General features: G+C 41.6%; 2 protein-coding genes across 4 annotated transcripts in view; both read left to right on the top strand.

Annotated features, from left to right (window-relative positions):
* Positions 1-1,612: 1,612 nt before the first annotated feature.
* CHCHD1 (coiled-coil-helix-coiled-coil-helix domain containing 1) lies at positions 1,613-10,608 on the top strand. The gene is made up of 3 exons (XM_081006334.1): positions 1,613-1,795; positions 7,207-7,325; positions 10,212-10,608. The coding sequence occupies exons 1-3, from the start codon at positions 1,645-1,647 to the stop codon at positions 10,323-10,325; spliced, it is 384 nt and encodes a 127-aa protein (XP_080862460.1). The 5' UTR covers positions 1,613-1,644; the 3' UTR covers positions 10,326-10,608.
* A 1,196-nt stretch (positions 10,609-11,804) lies between these two features.
* Positions 11,805-20,716, top strand: part of LOC308477570 (neurotrypsin-like) — a 33,551-nt gene continuing 24,639 nt past the window's right edge. Inside the window, exons 1-3 of one of the 3 annotated variants that reach the window (XM_081006298.1) lie at positions 11,805-11,948; positions 16,927-17,159; positions 17,996-18,188. In XM_081006298.1, coding sequence (XP_080862424.1) covers positions 18,099-18,188 — 90 coding nt within the window. In that variant the 5' untranslated portion in view covers positions 11,805-11,948; positions 16,927-17,159; positions 17,996-18,098. Of the gene's footprint in view, positions 11,949-15,071; positions 16,517-16,550; positions 17,160-17,248; positions 18,189-20,716 lie in introns of those variants that run through there. The other 2 variants (XM_081006297.1, XM_081006299.1) reach the window with 2 other exon arrangements.

The raw sequence follows: 20,716 nt of genomic DNA, 5'->3' as shown, positions 1-20,716 counted from the left end.
ATCAGACAGAATTCATCAGACAGGAAATCCTTTTAGTGATGCAATTGCTGAGCCAACATAGACCATGCCGTAATAAACGGCATACTTACGGCTTGACCCAGACACTATCTCATATCTTGCACCATGAGGCACAAGGACACTGCAGAGAAAAGGGTGGGTCTGCAGATATTTATTCTGACTACAGCAGGCATCCTAAGCATGTCACTATTCTTGCTTTTGTAGTTCCAAGCACTATAGGCATAGCTTAGGAGAAAAATGGGCATTTCAGAGCTGCACATACCATCGATCCCTATCCCGCATCATGCCAGAAGTTGCTTTCTTACTTAAAAATGACAGGTTAATCTGCAAGCGGGCTAAGGGAGAATAACAAAGGGAAAATGTTGGGACTGGTCTGATGGGGAACAGGAATTAGTGCACTTTTGATTTGCACTTACATAGTGGCCACTGGCCTGATCCTGCAGTCTCTCCTTTTGTCCTTGAGCTACCTGTATGCTTGCAGATAATTGGAGTCCAAATTGGATGTCCAATGCATTGCATTGTCATTGAGAGCTTGGGAGGCTATCGGAGTGGAATATGACGACGGTCATCTAGTCCAACCCTCTGCAATACAAGAATCTTTTGACCCAACGTGGGGCTGGAACCCGCAACCCTGAGATTAAGAGTCTCATGCTCTTACTGGCTGAGCTAACCACACTCAAAACTTGAATAGTGAGGGAAAAGAGACGGAATGATGGGTGACCATACTGACATACTGGGATTTCATCTTTTAAAAATGTTTTCAAATGATACATACACAAGGAACACAAGTGAACAACACAAGCAACGCTGACACCAAACTCTACATACATTAAACATAATAGAAACACCGCCACCCGACCCCACCCCCATCCATCTTCCCTCTCTCCACCCCCCTTCTTTTTTCCTTTTTTTCTTCTCCCCCTAATGCCTCAACAAATGAAACGGATTTGTAAAAATGTTACATGGGGGGGGGGGGGAAATACAAGGCATTACACTTACTTCTGTAAAACAAGAAAATCCTTAATAAAATAGTTACTTCATAAAGTAAAAAAAATAAAATGATACATACACATGCAAACATATACAGAGATATAAAATAAAAAACAATATTTTAATATTAAATATTAAAAATAAAATTAAAAATAGTATATATATTAATTGTATATATACTATTTTTAATTTTATTTTTAATATTTTATTTAACACTTAAAATTAAAGTTATTCCCACCACAACCACAGTATTTTTTATTTTATATATAATTAATATATATAATATTAAAATATTATATATGTATATGGGGGGGGTGTGTGTGCGTGTATATATAATATATATATATATATATATATATATATATATATATAACGGATCGCATTTCCCCCACAAGACTTAAGTCCCGAGGTAAGTTACCTTACCCCGCTGTCTTTCTGTATTTCTAGCGCGAGTTCTCATGTTCCATCTCAGAGAGAGAGAGCGAAAGCGGAAAGTAACCCGACAGTCCCCCGTTCCCCCCACCCCCGTGAGCGAGATCACGACTCTCTACTTTTCCTATCTCTACAGCCTCGCGCGACAGTCACGCGGCGAGGGCTGCTTTCCGGCCGGCCCTTGGCTGTCGCAAAAGCGCAAAGATGGCGGCGGCGGCTCCTTCGTCGGGTTACGCGGCTTGGGTGGCTCGGCTAGCCGAGCTGAAGAAGCTGCGGGGCAAGCAGCCCCGGGTGAGGCCTTACCGGCCCCTGGTGCTGGCCAACCAGGTCTCCAACCGGCGCCTGGGCCTCGGAGGTGGGTTTCCTCCACAGTCCCAGCTAGGGTTGTCCCCTCTCCTGTCTCCTATTGCGATGTAAAATCCTACGTCCTGTATTGATACTACAGTTTTGTCCTGTATTTCAGGTCTCTCTCTTTTTGCTAAGTTAGGGACCCTCTCCGAATAGGTAAAAAAAGGTAAAGGACCCCTGGACATGGTTTACAAACACGTGTTTGAAAGGGTGTGTGAAAGGTCATGTATTTCATTGAATATTTACCAGATAAATTGTACAGAGGATTATTGTAATAACCTGCAGTTGTATAAGAGTATACAGTATACCTCAGGTTAAGTACTGAATTCGTTCCGGAGGTCCATACTTAACCTGAAACTGTTCTTAACCTGAAGCACCACTTTAGCTAATGGGGCCTCCTGCTGCTGCTGCGCCGCTGGAGCACAATTTCTGTTCTCATCCTGAAGCAAAGTGCTTAACCTGAAGCACTATTTCTGGATTAGCAGTGTCTGTAACCTGAAGCGTATGTAACCCGAAATACCACTGTATATTTAAAGTAGATGAATAAATGAGCAAATTAAGTTAATTTGGATATGCAGGAGATATTAAAAATAAATTTAAGGAACCGCAGAAAGAGGGGGAAGGAAGTCAAGTTTTGAAATGTTAAGATGATTGAAAAATTAGTGAAATGTATAAACCTGAAAAGCATAAATAACATTTAAGAAAAAGAAAAAGAAAAAGAAAGGTCACGTATTTGAGCTCTGGGTAGCCAAGCGCAGACAGATTTGCAAATTCATGAGTGTGTGTGTGAGAGACAAATGTCAAAGGGGCCATCCTATTAGGCTGCAATAGTTTGTAATAGTTTGTAATAGATTGCTCTGAAGTCACTTCTCACCCCACCCTACCCAGCCCTGCCCTGTATTTTGCCAGACCAAAGGTGGCAACCATAGACTACCAACTCAGACTGCACACCGCTCCACTCCATGCGCAGCGGACCGCTGTGGCTACACCAACCTGGTTCAGCAGTGTCTGTTAATTCCAAGGTATCTGCTGCTCTGGATATGAAGCCTAGAGTCATAGGGAGTTGGAAGGGGTCCCATAGGTCATCTAGAACTTTTGCCCCAACCTGGGGCTTGAACCCACAACCCTTGAGATTAAGAGCCTTGGGCTCTACCGACTTTGCAGTACTGACGTTTATTTCTTTGTCATATCAGTTTTTTTTGGCTGCATTTCAATCCCACTGTTCTTGGGTGTATCGCACAAACGTATGTTCTAAAGAGAGAGCTAGGGGTTGTTAGGTTTGTGAAGCCCTTGCTGCTCTGGGAAGGAGGGAAGGAGACTATTTCATAGAATCATATCGTGTAATTGTGGAGTTGGGAGGGACATCATGGGTCATCTAGTTCAACCCCCTTGCAATGCAGAAATCTTTTGCCCAAAGTGAGGCTCAAATATACAAACCTGAGATTGAAGAGGCTCACTCTCTGCAGTGCCAAATGAGCTGGTATTAGGATTGTGAAGCCCCTTTTCCCCTATGAGGAAGGGATAATATTTCATACAATTATATCCTTTATTTGTATTTATTTTTTTTAAAATAATTTTTATTAAAGTTTTGAACAACAAAGAAAGAAAAGAAAAACGTACACCATACATATCTCAAAAAAAAAGATAACAAAAACACCAAAAAAAACAAGATTCAACAATAAAAGAACAAAAAACATAACAATTAAAAACCATATCTCTTTTCCATTACCGTTTTTTAGTTACTTATTTTCTGGACTTCCTCATACCTCCCTCTTTTGTATTCCAATTCAAATTGTTTGTCCAGCAATTTCTTTTCCACTTTTTTAATCCCAATCTTTAGCTTTAATAAGATATTGAAATATATAATTTCAACTTCTTTCAACCTGATCTTTAGTCTTAGTATCATATAACATTAAAATTTTCCCTCTTAATGTCAAATTTCCATTTCTTTAAACATCTTTAATCTTAATCTTTAATCTTAGTCTGTCATTAACTTTAACCTGTACAGCTGGAAACCACTTATTTTCAATCCAACATCACTCTAACATTCTTTAATTTTGCAATGTTTCTGAAGATAGTCTTTGAATTTCTTCCAATCTTCCTCCATTGACTCTTCTCCCTGGTTATATCCTTTATTTGTAGAGCAATAGGGACCCTGCGGGTCATCTATCTTGACATCCTGTGAGGGGAAACTGCCTACACTAAATCTGGCGCTGCATGCGATTCCCGGTCCTATTTTGAAGCCATACCAGACCCTGCTTAGCTTTGCAAATGTGCTAACAGTTTTATTGTTGTGCTGCATGGAGTAGCAATGTGACTGGTGCTAAACTTCACACCAGCACCCATACACTGATTTGATTCACTGTATTTCTTTGTCACTTTTAGTTAGAGTGAATCTCAAAGCACTGCGAACCACACCCACACCCTGTGAAGGAAAGGGTTGCAGTGTCTGGGGTTTCTCAGCTTAGAGAAAAGGCAAGCAACAGAAGGGCAGCATGAGGGAGGTTTATAAAACTGCTCGGGCCATGGAGAAAGCAGACAGAGGAAAAGCCTCCCTCTCTCTCAAATGAAACACTTGTTTTGTATTATTTTTAAATTTTCCCTTTACCTGAGAATCACAGGGTAGTTTTGCAATATCGAAAAACCCCATGATAGTGTATAACATAGTAAATGAAATAATAACGTCCCTGAAGCTGACTCTTGCGCTGGGGTGTTGGTTAGTGTTTTTGGGGGGTGGGCGGGGAAGTTGTTGCTGTTATTGATATTAATTTCTGGTATCTTTATTTTTGGTCTTGTGATTATTTATGTGGAAATTGTTTGGTTTGGTTGTGTACTTTTTGAAGTTTTATTTGTTGTTTGTGACTACTTTTGCTATGTAAGTCTGTGGTGCAATGGGTCGGTGCGTCTGGCTGTTAACCAGAACGCTAATGTGGACCTGACGTGAAACAATCAGTGTTGCAAGGACATGTTTTTGATAGTTTCCACAGCAGAACCACACTGCAGCTTGCACACAGATATACACACCAATATTTAAACAAAGACACTCGTCATGAATCAGCTACGGTCTTTCCCTAGCTGGGTGAGGAACCACATGCATAAATACATTTTTTCGTATATAAACCATTCCTCATACCTGCTGTTGGATTTATGCATGTAAAAAGGGAGTTTCAAATGAACACCCTGGGTTTTTTGGGGGGGAGGAGTGCTGATTGGTCCAGGATCCCCACAGAAAGAATACATCTGTATGTGCAGAGCACATGTGAGGGCAGCTGTCAGATGCAACCTTGTCCACAGGTGAAGGATGTTCTTGTTAACATCCCTAAACTGATAGAAATGCAGAAATTGTACAAATCAGCTATTTGGGAGGGGGTGTTTCACAGGCAAGGAGGAAGTGATCATCGTGATTAATGTTTTTCTAACATGCTTCTATGCTGTGTGCATGCTTTATTTGGATTGGCGTTATCATTGCTGCGCTTTTGAGAACAGAGCTCTTGGTGTGTTAAGTTCTACATATGCAACCTGAGGCAAATTGCTTAGTGATCTGTTTCTCTTATGAACAGAGCCTTTGAGTATGTATACTCAAGCTCTACTGAATTCTATGGGAGTTATTCCGAAGTAAGTTTCATAAGACTGCAGCTTAAAGTTCTTCATTCACACTGAAAACATGTTTTGATGCTCATATGTTGTTAACTGAAACTGGCTGCTAATTTGCAGGGATACTTTTATCGCCTCCTTGGCCATTGTCACACATGCATGCAAATTCATGGGGCAGGGTGTGTGTGTGTTTGCCTACATTCAGCTGAATAGGAATGTTTGGTCGAATCATTTTGCTTCATAGTGCCCTAGAGGCTACCAGACTTCGTCTGTGGCAAATGGCCAGAGGGAATAAATTCCACAACTGGAACACTGTAAAACATGCTAATTGTTCCCTCAGTATTTATAAAAGTAAAGTAAGGGAGGAAACCATGTGTTGTATGTAGGAAATACTCTTTCTGGTTGGCAGGGAAAAATGGGTTGTTACTTTGTGATCAGGACTCTATTTTCTTCAATTCAGCCTGCATAGAATTTCATAGACAATCCAAGAACTGGTACAGGCTTCTGAGATCCTTGCTTTTTAATTACAAAAAGTGAAACCTAATCCTTAAAAACTTACGTTATATTACATTTGTTAGCCTTTCAAAGATTTCATATGGCCTTGGTTTAAAATACAGTTTTTGCCAAAACTTCTGCTGTTAAGTGTTCTAGAGTTTGTAACTTGTTCATCTCTAATGTCCTCGTGTTGTATTCCCTCCCCTGCTGTTCACCATTTATACGTGCATTTTCCTTCACACAGTTCCTTCTGGAAAAAGAAATTCAAAATTCATGAGAAATGCAAACACCGAGTCCCTAATTGAGTTACATTATGAAACCTAAGCATGCTTAAATTAAATTTTTATTCATTTTGAACTCAGAATTTGCCTTTCCTTTGTGCAGAACTTCAGTTTTTGATGTTTCTTGTGCAGAAAAGAACAGTGCTACTATGGTCACTTAGTTCAGTTGTTATGCCAAACCGTGGTTTCCACTAACCATACACTAAAACCCAAATCATAGTATGGGCTTCCAAGCAAATGATAGGTAAACTGTGGTTTAGATGCTTGTCTGTTTTCTCTGTTTGGTCACCCATCTTATCTTTAGTTGCAGTGTCTTTGGTGGAACAACAGTCATAACTATGGTTTATTAATTCAGACGTCACGCCAAACCATAGTTAGCACAAATATTAGATTTGCGAACAATGTTTTTAAATTCTGGTTGCTGGCTCATTAGCTAACCATATTTTTGTCCAGTCAAAATATCAAACCAAACTTTCCTCAAACTTCCTTACCCATGATCTAGCATGATGTCTGAATTGAACCGCTGACAACATATGAAGCTTTGAGAAGAGGCAGGCAGACTGATAAAACCATTGCCCTCATCCTTGTGGCTTCCTTACATATGAAAAGTACAGTCAAACCTCGGTTGTTGAATGTAATCTGTTCTGGAAGCCCATTTGGCTTCTGAAATGTTCGACAACCGAGGAGCGGCTTCTGATTGGTTGCAGGAGCTTCCTACACTCAGCGGAAGCTGCATTGGACGCTCAGCTTCCGAATTTTTTTTGAAAACCGGAGCATTTACTTCTGGGTTTTCGGCGTTTGGGAGCCAAAATGTTCCAAAACAGAGGCGTTCAGTATCTGAGGTTTGACTGTATTCAGTTAGTAACTAGAAGTGAAATTCCCAATTCCAATGGAGGCGTGTGTTTTCTTGGATTAAGGATACAATAGAAAACAGTGTGAAGAATCTGCTTACTTTTACCGTCTTCAGTGTTTCATATGGTATTCATGCAATAGAGTTGTCACTGTTATAAAATGCTCCCGAGTAATGGCAGTTTCCTTTCTTTTACAGAGGCAACATGCATCACAGAGATGTCATTAATGATGGCCTGTTGGAAGCAGAATGAGTTCAGTGATGTAACTTGCGCCCAAGAGATCCAGACATTCTTCAACTGCGCTGCAAAGGCAGAAGTAATTATGTCCCAATTTATCCTCTAATCAAGCTGCAGGAAATTAGTTTCCATACATAATTTGAGCATGTAATACCACCGAGGGCCTTCTGGCGGTTCCCTCATTGCGAGAAGCAAAGCTACAGGGAACCAGGCAGAGGGCCTTCTCGGTAGTGGCGCCCGCCCTGTGGAATGCCCTCCCACCAGATTTCACAGTGATAAATAACTACCTGACATTTAGAAGACATCTTAAGGCAGCCCTGTTCAGGGAAGTTTTTAATCTGTGATATTTTACTGTATTTTTGGTTTCTATGGAAGCCGCCCAGAGTGGCTGGGGAAACATAGCCAGATGGGTGGGGTACAAATAATAAATTATTATTATTATTATTATTATTATTATTATTATTATTATTATTACAAATCTCCATCATTGTGTTTGTATTATCCTGAGAGGCAGGTCCTTACATTTTAATTGCTTACTGCTGAATGTTAACCTGAATGTGTGAAACTGGCAACAGTGGTGGTTTAGCAAATGGTAAGCATATTTGCCCAAGACAGTATAATGCGAAGGTGCAACCCAGATAATACAGCTTTAAAAAGATATGGTGTGCTGGTTAATGATGTGAGTAGTTTGAATATGTGAACTTGCCATTAGGGCCCATGCATGGAGATTATAGGTCCATCACATACCAGGTGTCATTGAAACTAATGAAATCGCTACAAAACTAATGAGGTTAAGGTATTGGTTACATCAGGTGATATGCTATTGTGTGGCTGCATATTTATAAAATACCGGTGTGTGGCAGATGGAATTGCTTCTGCAATTGTTGAAACATCTATTTCCTATGGCATCTGTGGTTTCATATCTGTTTGTTTATTACTATTTTTTAAGTTCTCATCCTGCTTTTTAAACACAAGTTTCAGAGTAGTTCATAGCAAAAATGTCTAAAACAATAAGAAAATATATAATTGAAACAGAAACAACCAAACATAAAAAAATACCTGAAAAAGAGCAGCTGTTTTTATTAGCAACTTTTTTCTGTTTTATATTTCTTTGGTTCTTGACTTATCATGGACAGTTTTGAGTTTCAGGTTGCTGGAAAAATCGGTTATAGAAATTGCAAATAGCTGGTGCATTTACTGTTGTTCTCAATGGTGTGTTTTTTTGTAATAACTTACATTTTAAATTTAAGTGATGGCCTGGTTTTGTTAGCTTTTAATGAGGAAAATCAGGGTATAGATATGTTAAACAAGATGTACTATGTACAATCCAATTTGGAAGGAGAGAAACCTCCACTGTATAGCAGAGGAATATGGCCTTGTGTGTTAATGGACAACAGCAAGGAATGCTTGTTTCAGGTAAGCTTTAGAAATGTAAAAATCCCATGAGAGTTCTTTTTATAAACAAATATCAGTGTGTTCCCCAGTTTATAACTTTATGATATCTGGGGTGCTTCTGCTGTGCACTCCATGCCTGAAAATGAGATTGATCAAGTATTTGACTTCTCAACCAATCCAACCAGTAAAATAAAGGCTAAGCATGTAAATTTAGAATCCTGTACACAGTTCCTGGGGTTAGTACTTTTCAATTTGTTTGGGCATATTCCTGAGTTGATAAGCATGGGATTGTGCCATTTTGTATGACTGTAAAAGAGAGAGAGAGAGAGAGAGAGACTTAAAGCTATCACTGCTATACCAATATAAATTCATGTAAACAATATTCAGGAAATTGACCAGTTCTTCTTGATTTTTTCTACAACACCTGAGTCACAGTCATTTAAAAAAAATATATATTCAAGACAAGTTGTTTTTAAATGTGGTTATAGCTGTACATCAGGGCAAGAATTGCCTTCCCTTAAATTAAACAGGGAGCACAGTGATACCTCGGGTTACAAATGCTTCGGGTTACAGACTCCGCTAACCCAGAAGTAGTACCTTGGGTTAAGAACTTTGCTTCAGGATGAGAACAGAAATCGTGCTCCGGCGGTGCGGCGGCAGCAGGAGGCCCCATTAGCTAAAGTGGTGCTTCAGGTTAAGAACAGTTTCAGGTTGAGAATGGACCTCCTGAACTAATTAAGTTCTTAACCAGAGGTACCACTGTAAAGGACTCTTATTCCTGCCTTTGCTATGAAGCAATGATGCAGTTTTCAGAAGTAGGCCACCACCTACACAAGGGCATTTTTTTACTTTGTGGAATATTTGGCTGTAGGCTTATAATAGTGGACCTGTATCTCAACCTTGTTAAAACGTGTAATGAGACAGATTAAGTTCTGTTTCCATCTTGCATGTAATAATCATTCCCATTGTGCAGGGGTGACTTTTGAGTGCACCCCACTGTGTTATTAAACCATAAATTGCAAGTAACCGTGAGGGCATGTGCCAATGGAAACAAGCTTCAAGAAGGAAGAGGATTCTCAGGGACCATGGACCACAAAACAGAAAGTGTACCTGCCAGTGTTTTTCTTAGGGTTCAAGGCCTACAGTCAATCGAATTGCTTCAAATCACAAGTGTTTTGATATAATACACATACTCTATAGTTACTTTGCCAAGGCTTCTGTTTTGTGAGTTACACTTATTCTTAGAAAAATATGATCCTCCCTTGTTGCTGCACAAGCCACTCATATCAACAGGAAACTGACTAGACGCAAAATGTGACCAAGTACATTCAAATAACGTCTTAAGGATATATTGTCCTCCTATTCCTAGGAATTGATAGTAAAAAGTCCAGCTCCTCTTCCTTGACTGTAATATTTATCATTTCACTGTTTCAAATAAATTGAGTTACCACTGGCTTCTGAATGCAGCTCTTTCTAATTGTCCAGAGGCTGATGCTTGTAACATTGGGAATATTGGTGGGATTTGTGCGTCAGTTTAATAAATATAGGAAATTGTTTCTGTTCTTTTCAGGCAGAACGCAAGCAAAATCTTCGACAAGAATCTCTGGGCCAGTCGGGGAAACTTGGTTCAAAACAAATCAACAAATTACTGAAAAGGTTTCCAAATATCACATACAATTATTGAAGAGAATTGCTTCCCCAAGTATCTGTGAACACCAGGACTGGAATTTGAAGAAACTCACCGCTTGTTGGTCATTCCCTTTGAAATGGACGGGAAATGTTTTCCTGCATTTCATACTGTTTTTTGGAATAAAACTTCTGTTGAGATAAGATGAAGACCTAAAGTTTCCATGGATACCAAGAGAAGTTCCAGCAGTTATTCGACCAGATGAACTTTTGCTTGAAATGTTCTTCAGTTAGCACCAAATTTGAGTCGTCAGTGAAATAAAATCTTTTGTGAAATCCTATCTGCTATCAAACTTTCTTTTTAGACTTTGGCCAGCAAACTGCTAAACAGCAGCATCCCATAAGCGTGACCCTTGCAGCTAAGAGTTCCCAGTATGACATGGGTGGTGGTGGGAAGTATTATGAGTGTTAAATTATTGTAGGATCACACAAAGATAAAGCTCAGAGTCTTTTTCATAGTGCCATCTGTGTGCCACCACCAGAACATCTGCCTCACAACTAGGGAACTTCCTTATGGGAACTTCCCAGTCTAACCCTGACCCTGATTTTCAGTGGTGGATAGGAAAAAGTTGAGAAGCAGGAGTGCTTTAAGGGGAGTGAGAATGGATTGAGTTCTCCCCATTCTGTCCATAGAATTTGGCAGTTCTTAGAATCCGTTCCTGGATTCCATTCACTTATGAGGGGCAAAAACCTCTCCCTGCTCCCTGATTTAACACTTCTCTACTTTTTCTCATAAAACTTTTAACTTTGGTTACTAAAAGTATTGCATTTAAGGGTGCTGTGTTTGCTGGGGACTAAAGGGAAGGTAAAGCCTCAAAATATGCTTGAAGTGAAACAATTTTATGCTGTATTGCACACAACACTTTTCAGCATGCTGCCTTCTGAAGGGTCACTGACTAATAACAACAAAGATTACTTTGAGAGATTGTGGGGGTTTTTTAGTTAGATAAAAAGAATCTAACTGCATTTTAGGCGGTGGTGATGAAAGACTTGTGAGTATACGACTTCAGTTTTTGCTGACTGCTACATTTGTTCTTTGTCATGTTCCATAGACCTTTCCTTTATTTGAAACTAAATCTGCAGAATGCTAAATTCAGTTATCTGACCTTGCAAGTGACTTACGTTCTGATAAACAGTTACATTTTTTTATTAAGGCATTCTTTTGTTTAACGTTTTTATTTTAACCAAAGAATTTAGACTAGATTATATTTGGAATTCTTCTCTCTTCTGGATATTTCCTATTTTCAATAGTGTGGATGATATACCCCAGGGGTGGCCAACTCCCAAGAGACTATTACTTGGGAGTCTTGGGGGGTTCAGGTCGAAGTTGTTGAGCTTTTTTTAGGGAGGAGGGTAGCCATGGTTTTTTTTGGGGGGGAAAGGAACAGCCACTCACCAACAGATCTGGGAAAGCAAACGGCCTCACTGAGTAAACTTCGTCTTCCGTTTTGCAGATTGTGCAACAATGAGACGAGGGGGTGGGACAGGGTTCTAATTTACCAATGCTGAGGAAAGGGAGCCAGCGATCTACCAAAACCTCCAGGGGATCTACCAGTAGATTACGATGGACCTGTCAAACATCCCTGATATACACCATTTGTTTATGTGGTTGGTGGAATGTGTAAGGTTATTTTAACGTTCAGTATTCTTATTTTTGTCCTTTTTATTACTGGTCTTTGTGCTCCTGAGGAACACATGTTGGGCATATTGCATTGTAAATTATTTGGGCCTTATTTTGAGGCTCTCCCTCCTTAAAATATTTTAAAATTTACAACCTTATCATATATTCAATAATAGTAATAGTCAACTATACATGACAGTAAATGGTTAAGGGAGCAGAACTTTGCTCCCTGGGAGAGTGACTGAGGACCATAGGATGTTGAGGACCTCCCTCTCTGTGGGTGGAGAAGCAGGTCTGCCAGCAGATGCACATGAAATGGCTGCAGAGACTGGTATGTTGGCAGCAGATCAGAGGAGGCCCCTTCCTTCTACTGACACACATCCAAAAGAGGCAAAAGCAACAACAATCCTATACCAGCCCGGGAACTGTCAATGGGATGGGAAAAAATTAAAACAACAAATGGGAGAAAAACTTGGGAAAGCTGTTCCCGCACCTTCCCACAGTCACCCGTATGATTGGCAGGGCTTAGAAGGAAGTGATTCCTTCACCACAGACCTTAGGATTGTTCTACCCAAGTTCAAACAGGGGAACACTATTAAGCACAAAGACACAAAACTGGAGTACATATAGCGTTAATATGAATACATTGTTCTGGGTTTCCTGACCCGAGTTACACTTTGATACTTAGCTGCCAGTGTCTGAAAGGCAATCATCTTAACTACTGTTAACTACTTTCCATGTTTCATAAAACTATTTCAGTTTATTAAGCCATGCCACACCTTTCTTGGTTTCTAAAGTGACTTCTACAATCAGCCAAAAGGTCTTCTAGCATGTAAACCAGATCCCTGGTACATCTCACCACTGATTGTACACTGAAGAAGGTCCAGTCTGAGAACCTCAGACTTTTCTAAAGATAACATCTGGTTTACAAAATCTTGCAAAATTTCACCACTCTCCTACAATCCTGTCAGATCTAGTAGAAAATTTCCATTAATTGGTTGACAGGACTCTCTCATGTCTTATATATCTCATCTTTCTCCTCCCCCCCGACTCCCCACCATGCTATTTCTGATTCAAGATTTATTTGCTTTCAAAAGTGTAGCCAAAATGGCACCCTATAGGCACAATAAATAGGAATCAACTGACTTGGGATAACCCTGAAGGGTTTTATTTATTTATTTATTTATTTAGTTATTTAATTTGTTAGTTGCTTTATCCTGCTCAGGGCAACCCAAAGCGACTTAAAACCAGACACACACACACACCTAAATACATTAAAGCCTAGAGGGGGAATGCATTAAAAATTATCACACCCACTTGTAAAAGGCCACATATATAATGAGGGTGCTAGGTGAGCCTCCCTGGGGAGAGCATTTCAGAAAGCAGGGAGCCACTGCAAAAAAGGCCACTTCTCATGTTGCCACCTTCCTCTCATGGAGGGGGCATGCGAAAAAGCACCTCTGATGATGATTGCAGGGTCCGGGTTGGTTCACTTCGTATCTGGCTCTGGCACTGTTCAGACAATGACATCTGGGTCCTTCTTGGCAACAGAGCAAGACTTATATTTGTTTGCTCCATGGTGTATTCTAGGGATGATCCTCCAGATGTGGCTGGATTTGTGCTATGCTGACTGGGGTCTATAGGAGTTGTAGTCCCACACCATCTGAGGGGGTGGCACACATTCTCCACCCTTGCTACATTCCCTATGCTAAAGGTAGGCAATATTTAAAATGCATCAACATGCAAATGTGGCTTAGAACAGGATTCCCTGCCCATCAACTATTGAGTCAGCCTGGTAATGGGTGGAACAGATTTGGGTAATGCTGACAGGACAAACAAGCTGTAGGGAACAGGTACGTACCGGTAACCATCCCATTTTTTTATTTGCTTCCTGTAACCAGAGCTTCCTCTTGTGTTCATGATAAAGGAGTATATCAACCCAGTACTGAAATCCCCTTCTTCCTTTGTGAACCATACTAAATACAATCCGTGAGGACTTGCCAAGGTTATTTCTGTACAAATCCATGCCCCACCCCCCTTGCCGTGTCTCACTTCTGAAGGCAAGCAGAGCCTGCTGCTAATTAAATGATTGCAATTCCTTGGCCAGACACACTGCAGTAGAAAACACCCAAGAGAAACCACTCCCTTCTCTTAGCAGCAGCCCCTGCAATTAATTCATCATTTGACACAACTGCATTAGACCTTGGTAGCAGTGGCAGAAAGAAGGCGCTGGCAGAGAAGTGCAGGGTACTGGGAATCAAAAAATGAGAGGTGCCATTGGGAGGATGTGTGCACATTGAGAGCTGTGTCAATTCAACCAAAAAGTTCTTGCTTGTTTAAAGGAGAACTTGATGTTTTCATGGAACAAAATGAAATGAATCACACAGGTTTTTTGTTTTTAAAAAGGTTAGTTGAGGTGGGGTGAAGAGAATAGGCAGGAAAATGTATCTGTCCTTGCCATTTTCATTTATTCTTTATATTTTTTCTTCTACCATTGTGTTGGAATACAGTCTTCCATCAAATCAAAGAGGACTCAAGATGTATTTCTATCAATTGCTGTCATGCTTAACAATAGTTTAAGGGAGGGGGAAATATACTAAACAGCATAGCCAAATTTAATACATTTGTTGTTTAGTCATTTAGTCGTGTCCGACTCTTTGTGACCCCATAGACCAGAGCACGCCAGTCACTCCTGTCTTCCACTGCCTCCCGCAGTTTGGTCAAACTCATGCTGGTAGCTTCTAGAACACTGTCCAACCATCTCGTCCTCTGTCGTCCCCTTCTCCTTGTGCCCTCCATCTTTCTCAACATCAAGGTCTTTTCCAGGGAGTCTTCTCTTCTCATGAGGTGGCCAAAGTATTGGAGTCTCAGCTTCACAATCTGTCTTTCCAGTGAGCACTCAGGACTGATTTCCTTCAGAATGGATAGGTTTGATCTTCTTGCAGTCCATGGGACTCTCAAGAGTCTCCTCCAGCACCATAATTCAAAAGTATCAATTCTTCGGCGATCAGCCTTCTTTATGGTCCAGCTCTCACTTCCATACATCACTACTGGAAAAACCATAGCTTTAACTATACGGACCTTTGTTGGCAAGGTGATGTCTCTCTAATACATAGAAATTTAAATGTTCCTGTATCTGTTCTCCCCTAGCTGTTAAAAACTAGGCGGCACAATATATTATTACAATGCTTCCAGAGGACATATGATGGAAGGCTGACGGACTTTTAGAAAAGGAGTTCAGTTCATCAACTGTGGAGCAGCCATCAAAGATTCCTCCTCATGTGTCCTGCCTGTTTGAACGCATGGTACAGAAAAGTGAATGTTAGAAGAGTATTCTTGCCAAATATTAGCAGAACACTCAAGCAATCTCAAGTGTGCTCACCAAATGATATAACTGACGCACCAGCATATCATGATCAACAGTATCAGAAGCTGCAGAAAGACCTACCAGAATCAGTAAGGTTGAGTTGAGTTGACATCTGTCTGTCTCGGGAGGCAATGGAGGAGCGTGTTTCTGGAGGTGAAGTCAAACTCTTGGGAGGTTGCAGCGCCTGCTGTGGCTGTAGAGACTGATATGGGACACGGGAGAGATATGTTTTGTTGCAGCTTGGGCAGATGAAGGCGTCCAGTTGTGCTGTTGCAGATGCACCATGGGGTTTCTTCTCTCTGTGCTCCTCCCAGCAGTTGTTCCTCCTCTGGTCCCTGCTGCGGATTCAAGACCTGACTATCTGTCTCCAGGCACTGTGGTCCTCTGGAAGGAATTCCCACATGGCAGGGTTAATGTTACCAGCCTTTATGTCACGTTTGTAGACATCTTTGTAACACAGAGTTGGTCTGCAAATGGGCCTGGTGCCTGAAGCCAGCTCGCAACAGAGCACGTCCTTGGGGACCTTGCCATCTTTCGTTCTGTGGACATGACCAAGCCAACGTAGACAGCACTGATACAGGAGTGTGAACATGCTGGGAACGTGGGCTTGGAAGAATATGTCAGGGTACAATCATTCCTATTAATCCCAAGGCAAGGACTGGAAGCCATGAGCCTAGTCAGTGCCACAGTGAGGCTGAAAACCAGAGTGGCTTCTCATTAGAAAGTGGGTAGTATCCAGAGAAGTTTTGAGCTGGAGAGCAACCACTCAGTAACCTCACCTACAAGTGGAAAGAAAGAACTAGGGGAATAGACAGCGCGAAAGTCTGAATCCTGACTAGCCAGTTAGGAGGTAGAGCTTTTGAAGAAAGGCCAAATAACTCTGGATTTAAGCTTGTCTGGTGCTCTTCCCTCCCTCAGCAAGGCATTAATAGTTTCAGTCAACTGAATGCCAAGCCTCTCCCAGCTGGCTTTTCACCAGCCAGTGTGGGTATGAATCAAATTTAGTTCTCCAGCATGCAAGATTTAAAAACTGGTAAAGGGACCATGTGATCTGGGAGCTGCAGAAGTTGCAGGTTCGTCACAATGGGCAGTAGATGTTTCAGTCTCCGAACCACAAGTTGCTGAGCACCTGGAACAGTTCTTCTGGGTGACACTTAGATCACAATGGTAATTGAGAAGAAGGGTTTATTCACCACTGATAGTATTTTAAAAAAAGCTATGCTGCCTGCAATCAGGTCTGTTTCAGTGCAAATCATATGCCACCTTGGGAAAGGATTGGAGCTCAGTGGGAGAAAATCTGCTTGGCATACAGAAGGTCTCATGTTCAGTCCCCAGCACCTCCAGGTAGAAGTGGGAGAGACCCCCATCTAAAACCCTGGAACACCACTGATGGTCAGTATAGACCAGGGTTTCCCAAACTTTTTTTGGACTACAACTCCCATCATTCCTAGCTAGCAGGACCAGTGGTCACAGATGATGGGAACTGTAGTCCCAAAACAGCTGAAGACCCAAGTTTGGGAAACCCTGGTGTAGACAGTACTGAGCTACATGGACTATTGGTCTGACTCAGTATATGGCAGCGTCTTATGTTCCTGCTGTTCCTTCCAATAGGTCATCTGAGAAGGAGAGAATCCTGTGCCGACCAGTGGGAGAAAAAGCCTGGGAGTATCTGGGTCAATGGCCGATGTCAGTCTGCTACCACACAACGTGAGCCACAGAGGAGGGCATCAGCAGCAACCAAGCCATTCTTCCTGCCACAAGGAACCACCTCCAAGCCTTAGTTCAAGGGAGAGACCTGTCAACTGAAGGAAATACAGATCAGCTTCTAATGCACCAATCTATCGGTAGCATCCTACACAGTCTGGAGCCTTTTGTCTAGGAATGCTCTCTGTGTGAAGCTTTTCCTAGGCAGGGCGGGAGGGTGGGAAGCTGAGAAGAATATAGTCCAGGGCAACTTCAAGTAGTTGATTAAGCTGAAAGGATAAAGTCCAGATTCCTTCGAATCACTTTCAAATTCAAGCAGAGGATTTTGCTCCACTTGAATTATACTGTTGTTCTTCCAGTGGATAGCTCTGAGTTAGCACCTTGCAGCTACCTTGGGAATTGTACTTTACCCCTAACAGAGATACCATTCTCAGCACCCTGAACAAACTACGGTTCCCAGGATTGTTTGGCAGCAGGAATTTGCTTTGAATGTGTTGTGTTTTTAAGGTACAGTGGTGTCCACAGCCACAATAATGGTAAGAGAATGAAAAGGATGTTTTCAGGAGGAGAGAAGGAGACCCCTGGTGGATTGATCCAGGTTGGAAGGGAGGAGGCTGGAACCAGAAAGAGATGTGTATAAACTGTGCCAAAAAAAGAGCTTTGACAGCAAGAAAAAGGGGAGGGAATGGATTGGGAGAAAGCCAAGGAGAGGGGGAGGTAGGAGAGAGAGAGAGAGAGAGAGAGAGAGAGAGAGAGAGAGAGACCAGTCTGGAAACCTAAAGGCTGCTTTCTGCTCGTCTACACTTGCCCCTTGTTATTTGCAAAGCTGGTTCAGAACTTCTGGATCACATGGTATTCCCTTGCTTTGGAGAAGGAAAAGAGAAGGGAGAAAGAGGAAGGTGAGGCAGAGGAAAGCAAGCACCCCAGGCTGGTGTTGTTCCATCTTCCCCACCCCTTTGCTCTCTTCCTTGCACAGAGATGACAGGAGCCTCCTAGCCTCTGTGAAACTGAAGGGGGGTGGGCAGAGGAGGAGCAGGAGGCCAGATGATCAGCTCAGCGGTAGAGGGAAAATGTGAAACATGAAGAACCAGCTCACTGTTTGTGGAAGGATGGTGCTGCTGCAAGTGTTCCCGCTGCTGCATTTGCTCCCCTGTCTTGGCTCTGTGAAGGTAGGAGATCTCATCTACTTAGAATTAAGTCTCTTGGCTGCTTAACGTTGTGATGGAAATGTGGCTGTGAAAATGCAATCTGGGCTGCGCAGGCAGGTTTGCGAAAGGGGTGGCAAATGCTGCGGTCGGGGAAGAGTTGTGTTCATTATTTCCTTTCTCGTCATGAGAATATAGCCAAATTTAAGGGAATCCTTAAATATACTGGGGTTTTTTTTGTAGACTGCATGTCTTTCCCATGTTCCAAATGCTGCATTAGAGACTTGCTCTTCCAGTGCTGGTTGATTGTTTTATGATAAATGGGTGTGTGGTCTGGACTCAGAAACTGAAAGTATTAGGTGGGTGCTAGAATGGTTAAAGGTATCTAACTCCTCTGTCAGTATTTTTACAGTGTGTGTGTGTGTGTGTGTGTTTGTGTGTGTGTGTCAGATAGCAAAGGAGGGTGTTGCTCCCCAACAGTTGTGAGTTGTAGCATCTTCATTCATGCTGGGCTAGGGTGGAGCTCCCTTAATCAAGCCCATCCCATGCTGTCTGAATTGCCAGCATACTGACTTGCCAGTACATACAGTGAATGCAAATCCGCTGGCTGTCTCATTTGTTCCTTTGCAGCAGATTCCCAGGTGCTGTAATTTTGGTTTCCTTTGGTTTGCCTACCTATACTATGAGGAATACAATAGTTTCCGTTATGAAGAGCTTTGAAAAATTAAGACTCATAGAGGTCTACATCTTAAAAGTAGCATTTCCATGGAGAAAAGTATTGTTTTAAACGCTCATTCTTTCCTGAAGGTGCGAGAATCCCAGGAGCATATTTACAGGGACTAGTTTTCTTTGGGCGAGAGAGAGCCCTGGAGCTTCATAGCATACATACAAACAGAGCCTATTGGAAACTAGTGGACTTCAAAAACAAGGCAGCACAACTAGTAATCTTGCTTCAAATTGCGAAGAAGAGCAATGAGTTAACTCACACATCTCTTCCGCCACACACTTTCTCCTCTCCCTTCCTCCCCCTGTTCTGATGGTTGTCACATTCCAAAGGCTGGAGTGAGATTCTAGTCCATTAAGGATCACTTTGGTTGTGTTGCTGGGTTTATAAAGGGAAATCATAGCAACAGACCTATTAATGCTAGCAAGACAGCCAAACTCCAGTAAAACAAAACAGTATTTAAAACCGAGTTTATGCTTGAGGCAATTAAAAAATAACAACGCCGTGAAATATGCTATTACTTCTACAAAGCCAATCTGGTGTTTTGGAAAACTTTGATTTTAGTCCACTGGATAATTCAAGAGGCTGACCATTGAGGTGGATTATTTTGAGCATTTCTATCATCAGAGGACCTTCCTAAGTAGACGACATTGATAGTGACCCATAGTTTCATCGTTTGAATGCTGCAGCTCAACTCTATGCACTCTTATTTGGGTTTGGGAGTTGAATTCAGGGAGGCATGCATACCTTTCCCTTTTCTTTCTGTGAAGCCCATAAGCAGGGATGCTCATTTCGGTTTGACATTTTAATTGAACTGTCAATGATCCCAAGTTATTTTCCCTCAATAGATACCACCATTTCAGACCACATCAGTATATATGTGAAGTTGGAATTTTGAACACTGAAAAGTTAACATACCTTGGTTCTCATTTTCCATGTTGTCCATTCATTCAGTTTGGAGAGATCCTTTTCTCTTTGCTGCTGCTTATGTACAAATGAAATGGAAATGGTACTTTATGAAACAGGGAAAATTGGGACAGGTGGTTTTGTGTTTGTGTGTGTTAAGTATATAGAGTCTGGAACTGTGAACAGTTCTTTGTCCAGTAGATGGTAGTCATAGAACATTTTAAAGCTTTGCAAGCTACTGAGTTGCACCAGCAGCCATTAAATCGAACATATGGAGATGATACTGGAAATTCATATGGAACAAAGACTTGAAACAAGCAGTGCAATTTCAAGCAACAGTGGCTTTCAAAGCTATGAAGGGTGTCCTTTCAGGGTTGTGTGTGGGACGGAGAGAGCTTGACACCTTTGGTTTGTTCTTCAGTGTCAAATAAATGCTGAATCAATCAACCTTGGTAATGAAGAAAAGACAGAAGTAAAATGATATGGTTATCTATCTTCTTCAAATGGGATGCCATTGCGCTCTCTCAAAGTCTTCTTGAATCAGATACATGTCTCCTCCTTACTCAGTTAGCCAGATTTTTGCTGGTCTCACAGCAGTTCCCCAGCAGCATAGATCATTCCCCCACCTGAAGAATCAGAAACAGTCCTGTCCATCCCCAGGGCAGTGGGCTGCTCAAACAGACACAGATTTGGGTTCATTTTCATAGGTCAGAGGAATGGACTTAACCTGCTCAGCAGCTATGCCCAGCATATCATTGTTCAGAATTATAATGACTTCTGCCCTGAGCAGCAGGTTGGAATCCAACAATGACCTGACCAGCCATATGAGCTGGACCAGCAGCACCAGAGTCAAAGATGATAAAGAGGACATGAACTCCAGTACTCTTTAGAGCTGTACAAATGAGGGAATTTTGCAAGTGTA

The sequence above is a fragment of the Podarcis pityusensis genome, assembly GCF_964106645.2.
Source record: "Podarcis pityusensis genome assembly, chromosome: 5".
Classification (NCBI taxonomy): domain Eukaryota; kingdom Metazoa; phylum Chordata; class Lepidosauria; order Squamata; family Lacertidae; genus Podarcis; species Podarcis pityusensis.
This window is presented reverse-complemented; position numbering and strand designations above follow the sequence as displayed.

What these genes read in the sequence shown, in the direction of transcription:
- CHCHD1 (XM_081006334.1), top strand. Translation starts at nt 1,645, where the DNA reads ATGGCGGCGGCGGCTCCTTCGTCGGGTTACGCGGCTTGGGTGGCTCGG. An exon ending in CCGGCGCCTGGGCCTCGGAG is followed by an intron (nt 1,796 to 7,206) that starts GTGGGTTTCCTC and finishes TTTCTTTTACAG; the next exon opens with AGGCAACATGCATCACAGAG. An exon ending in ACTGCGCTGCAAAGGCAGAA is followed by an intron (nt 7,326 to 10,211) that starts GTAATTATGTCC and finishes TGTTCTTTTCAG; the next exon opens with GCAGAACGCAAGCAAAATCT.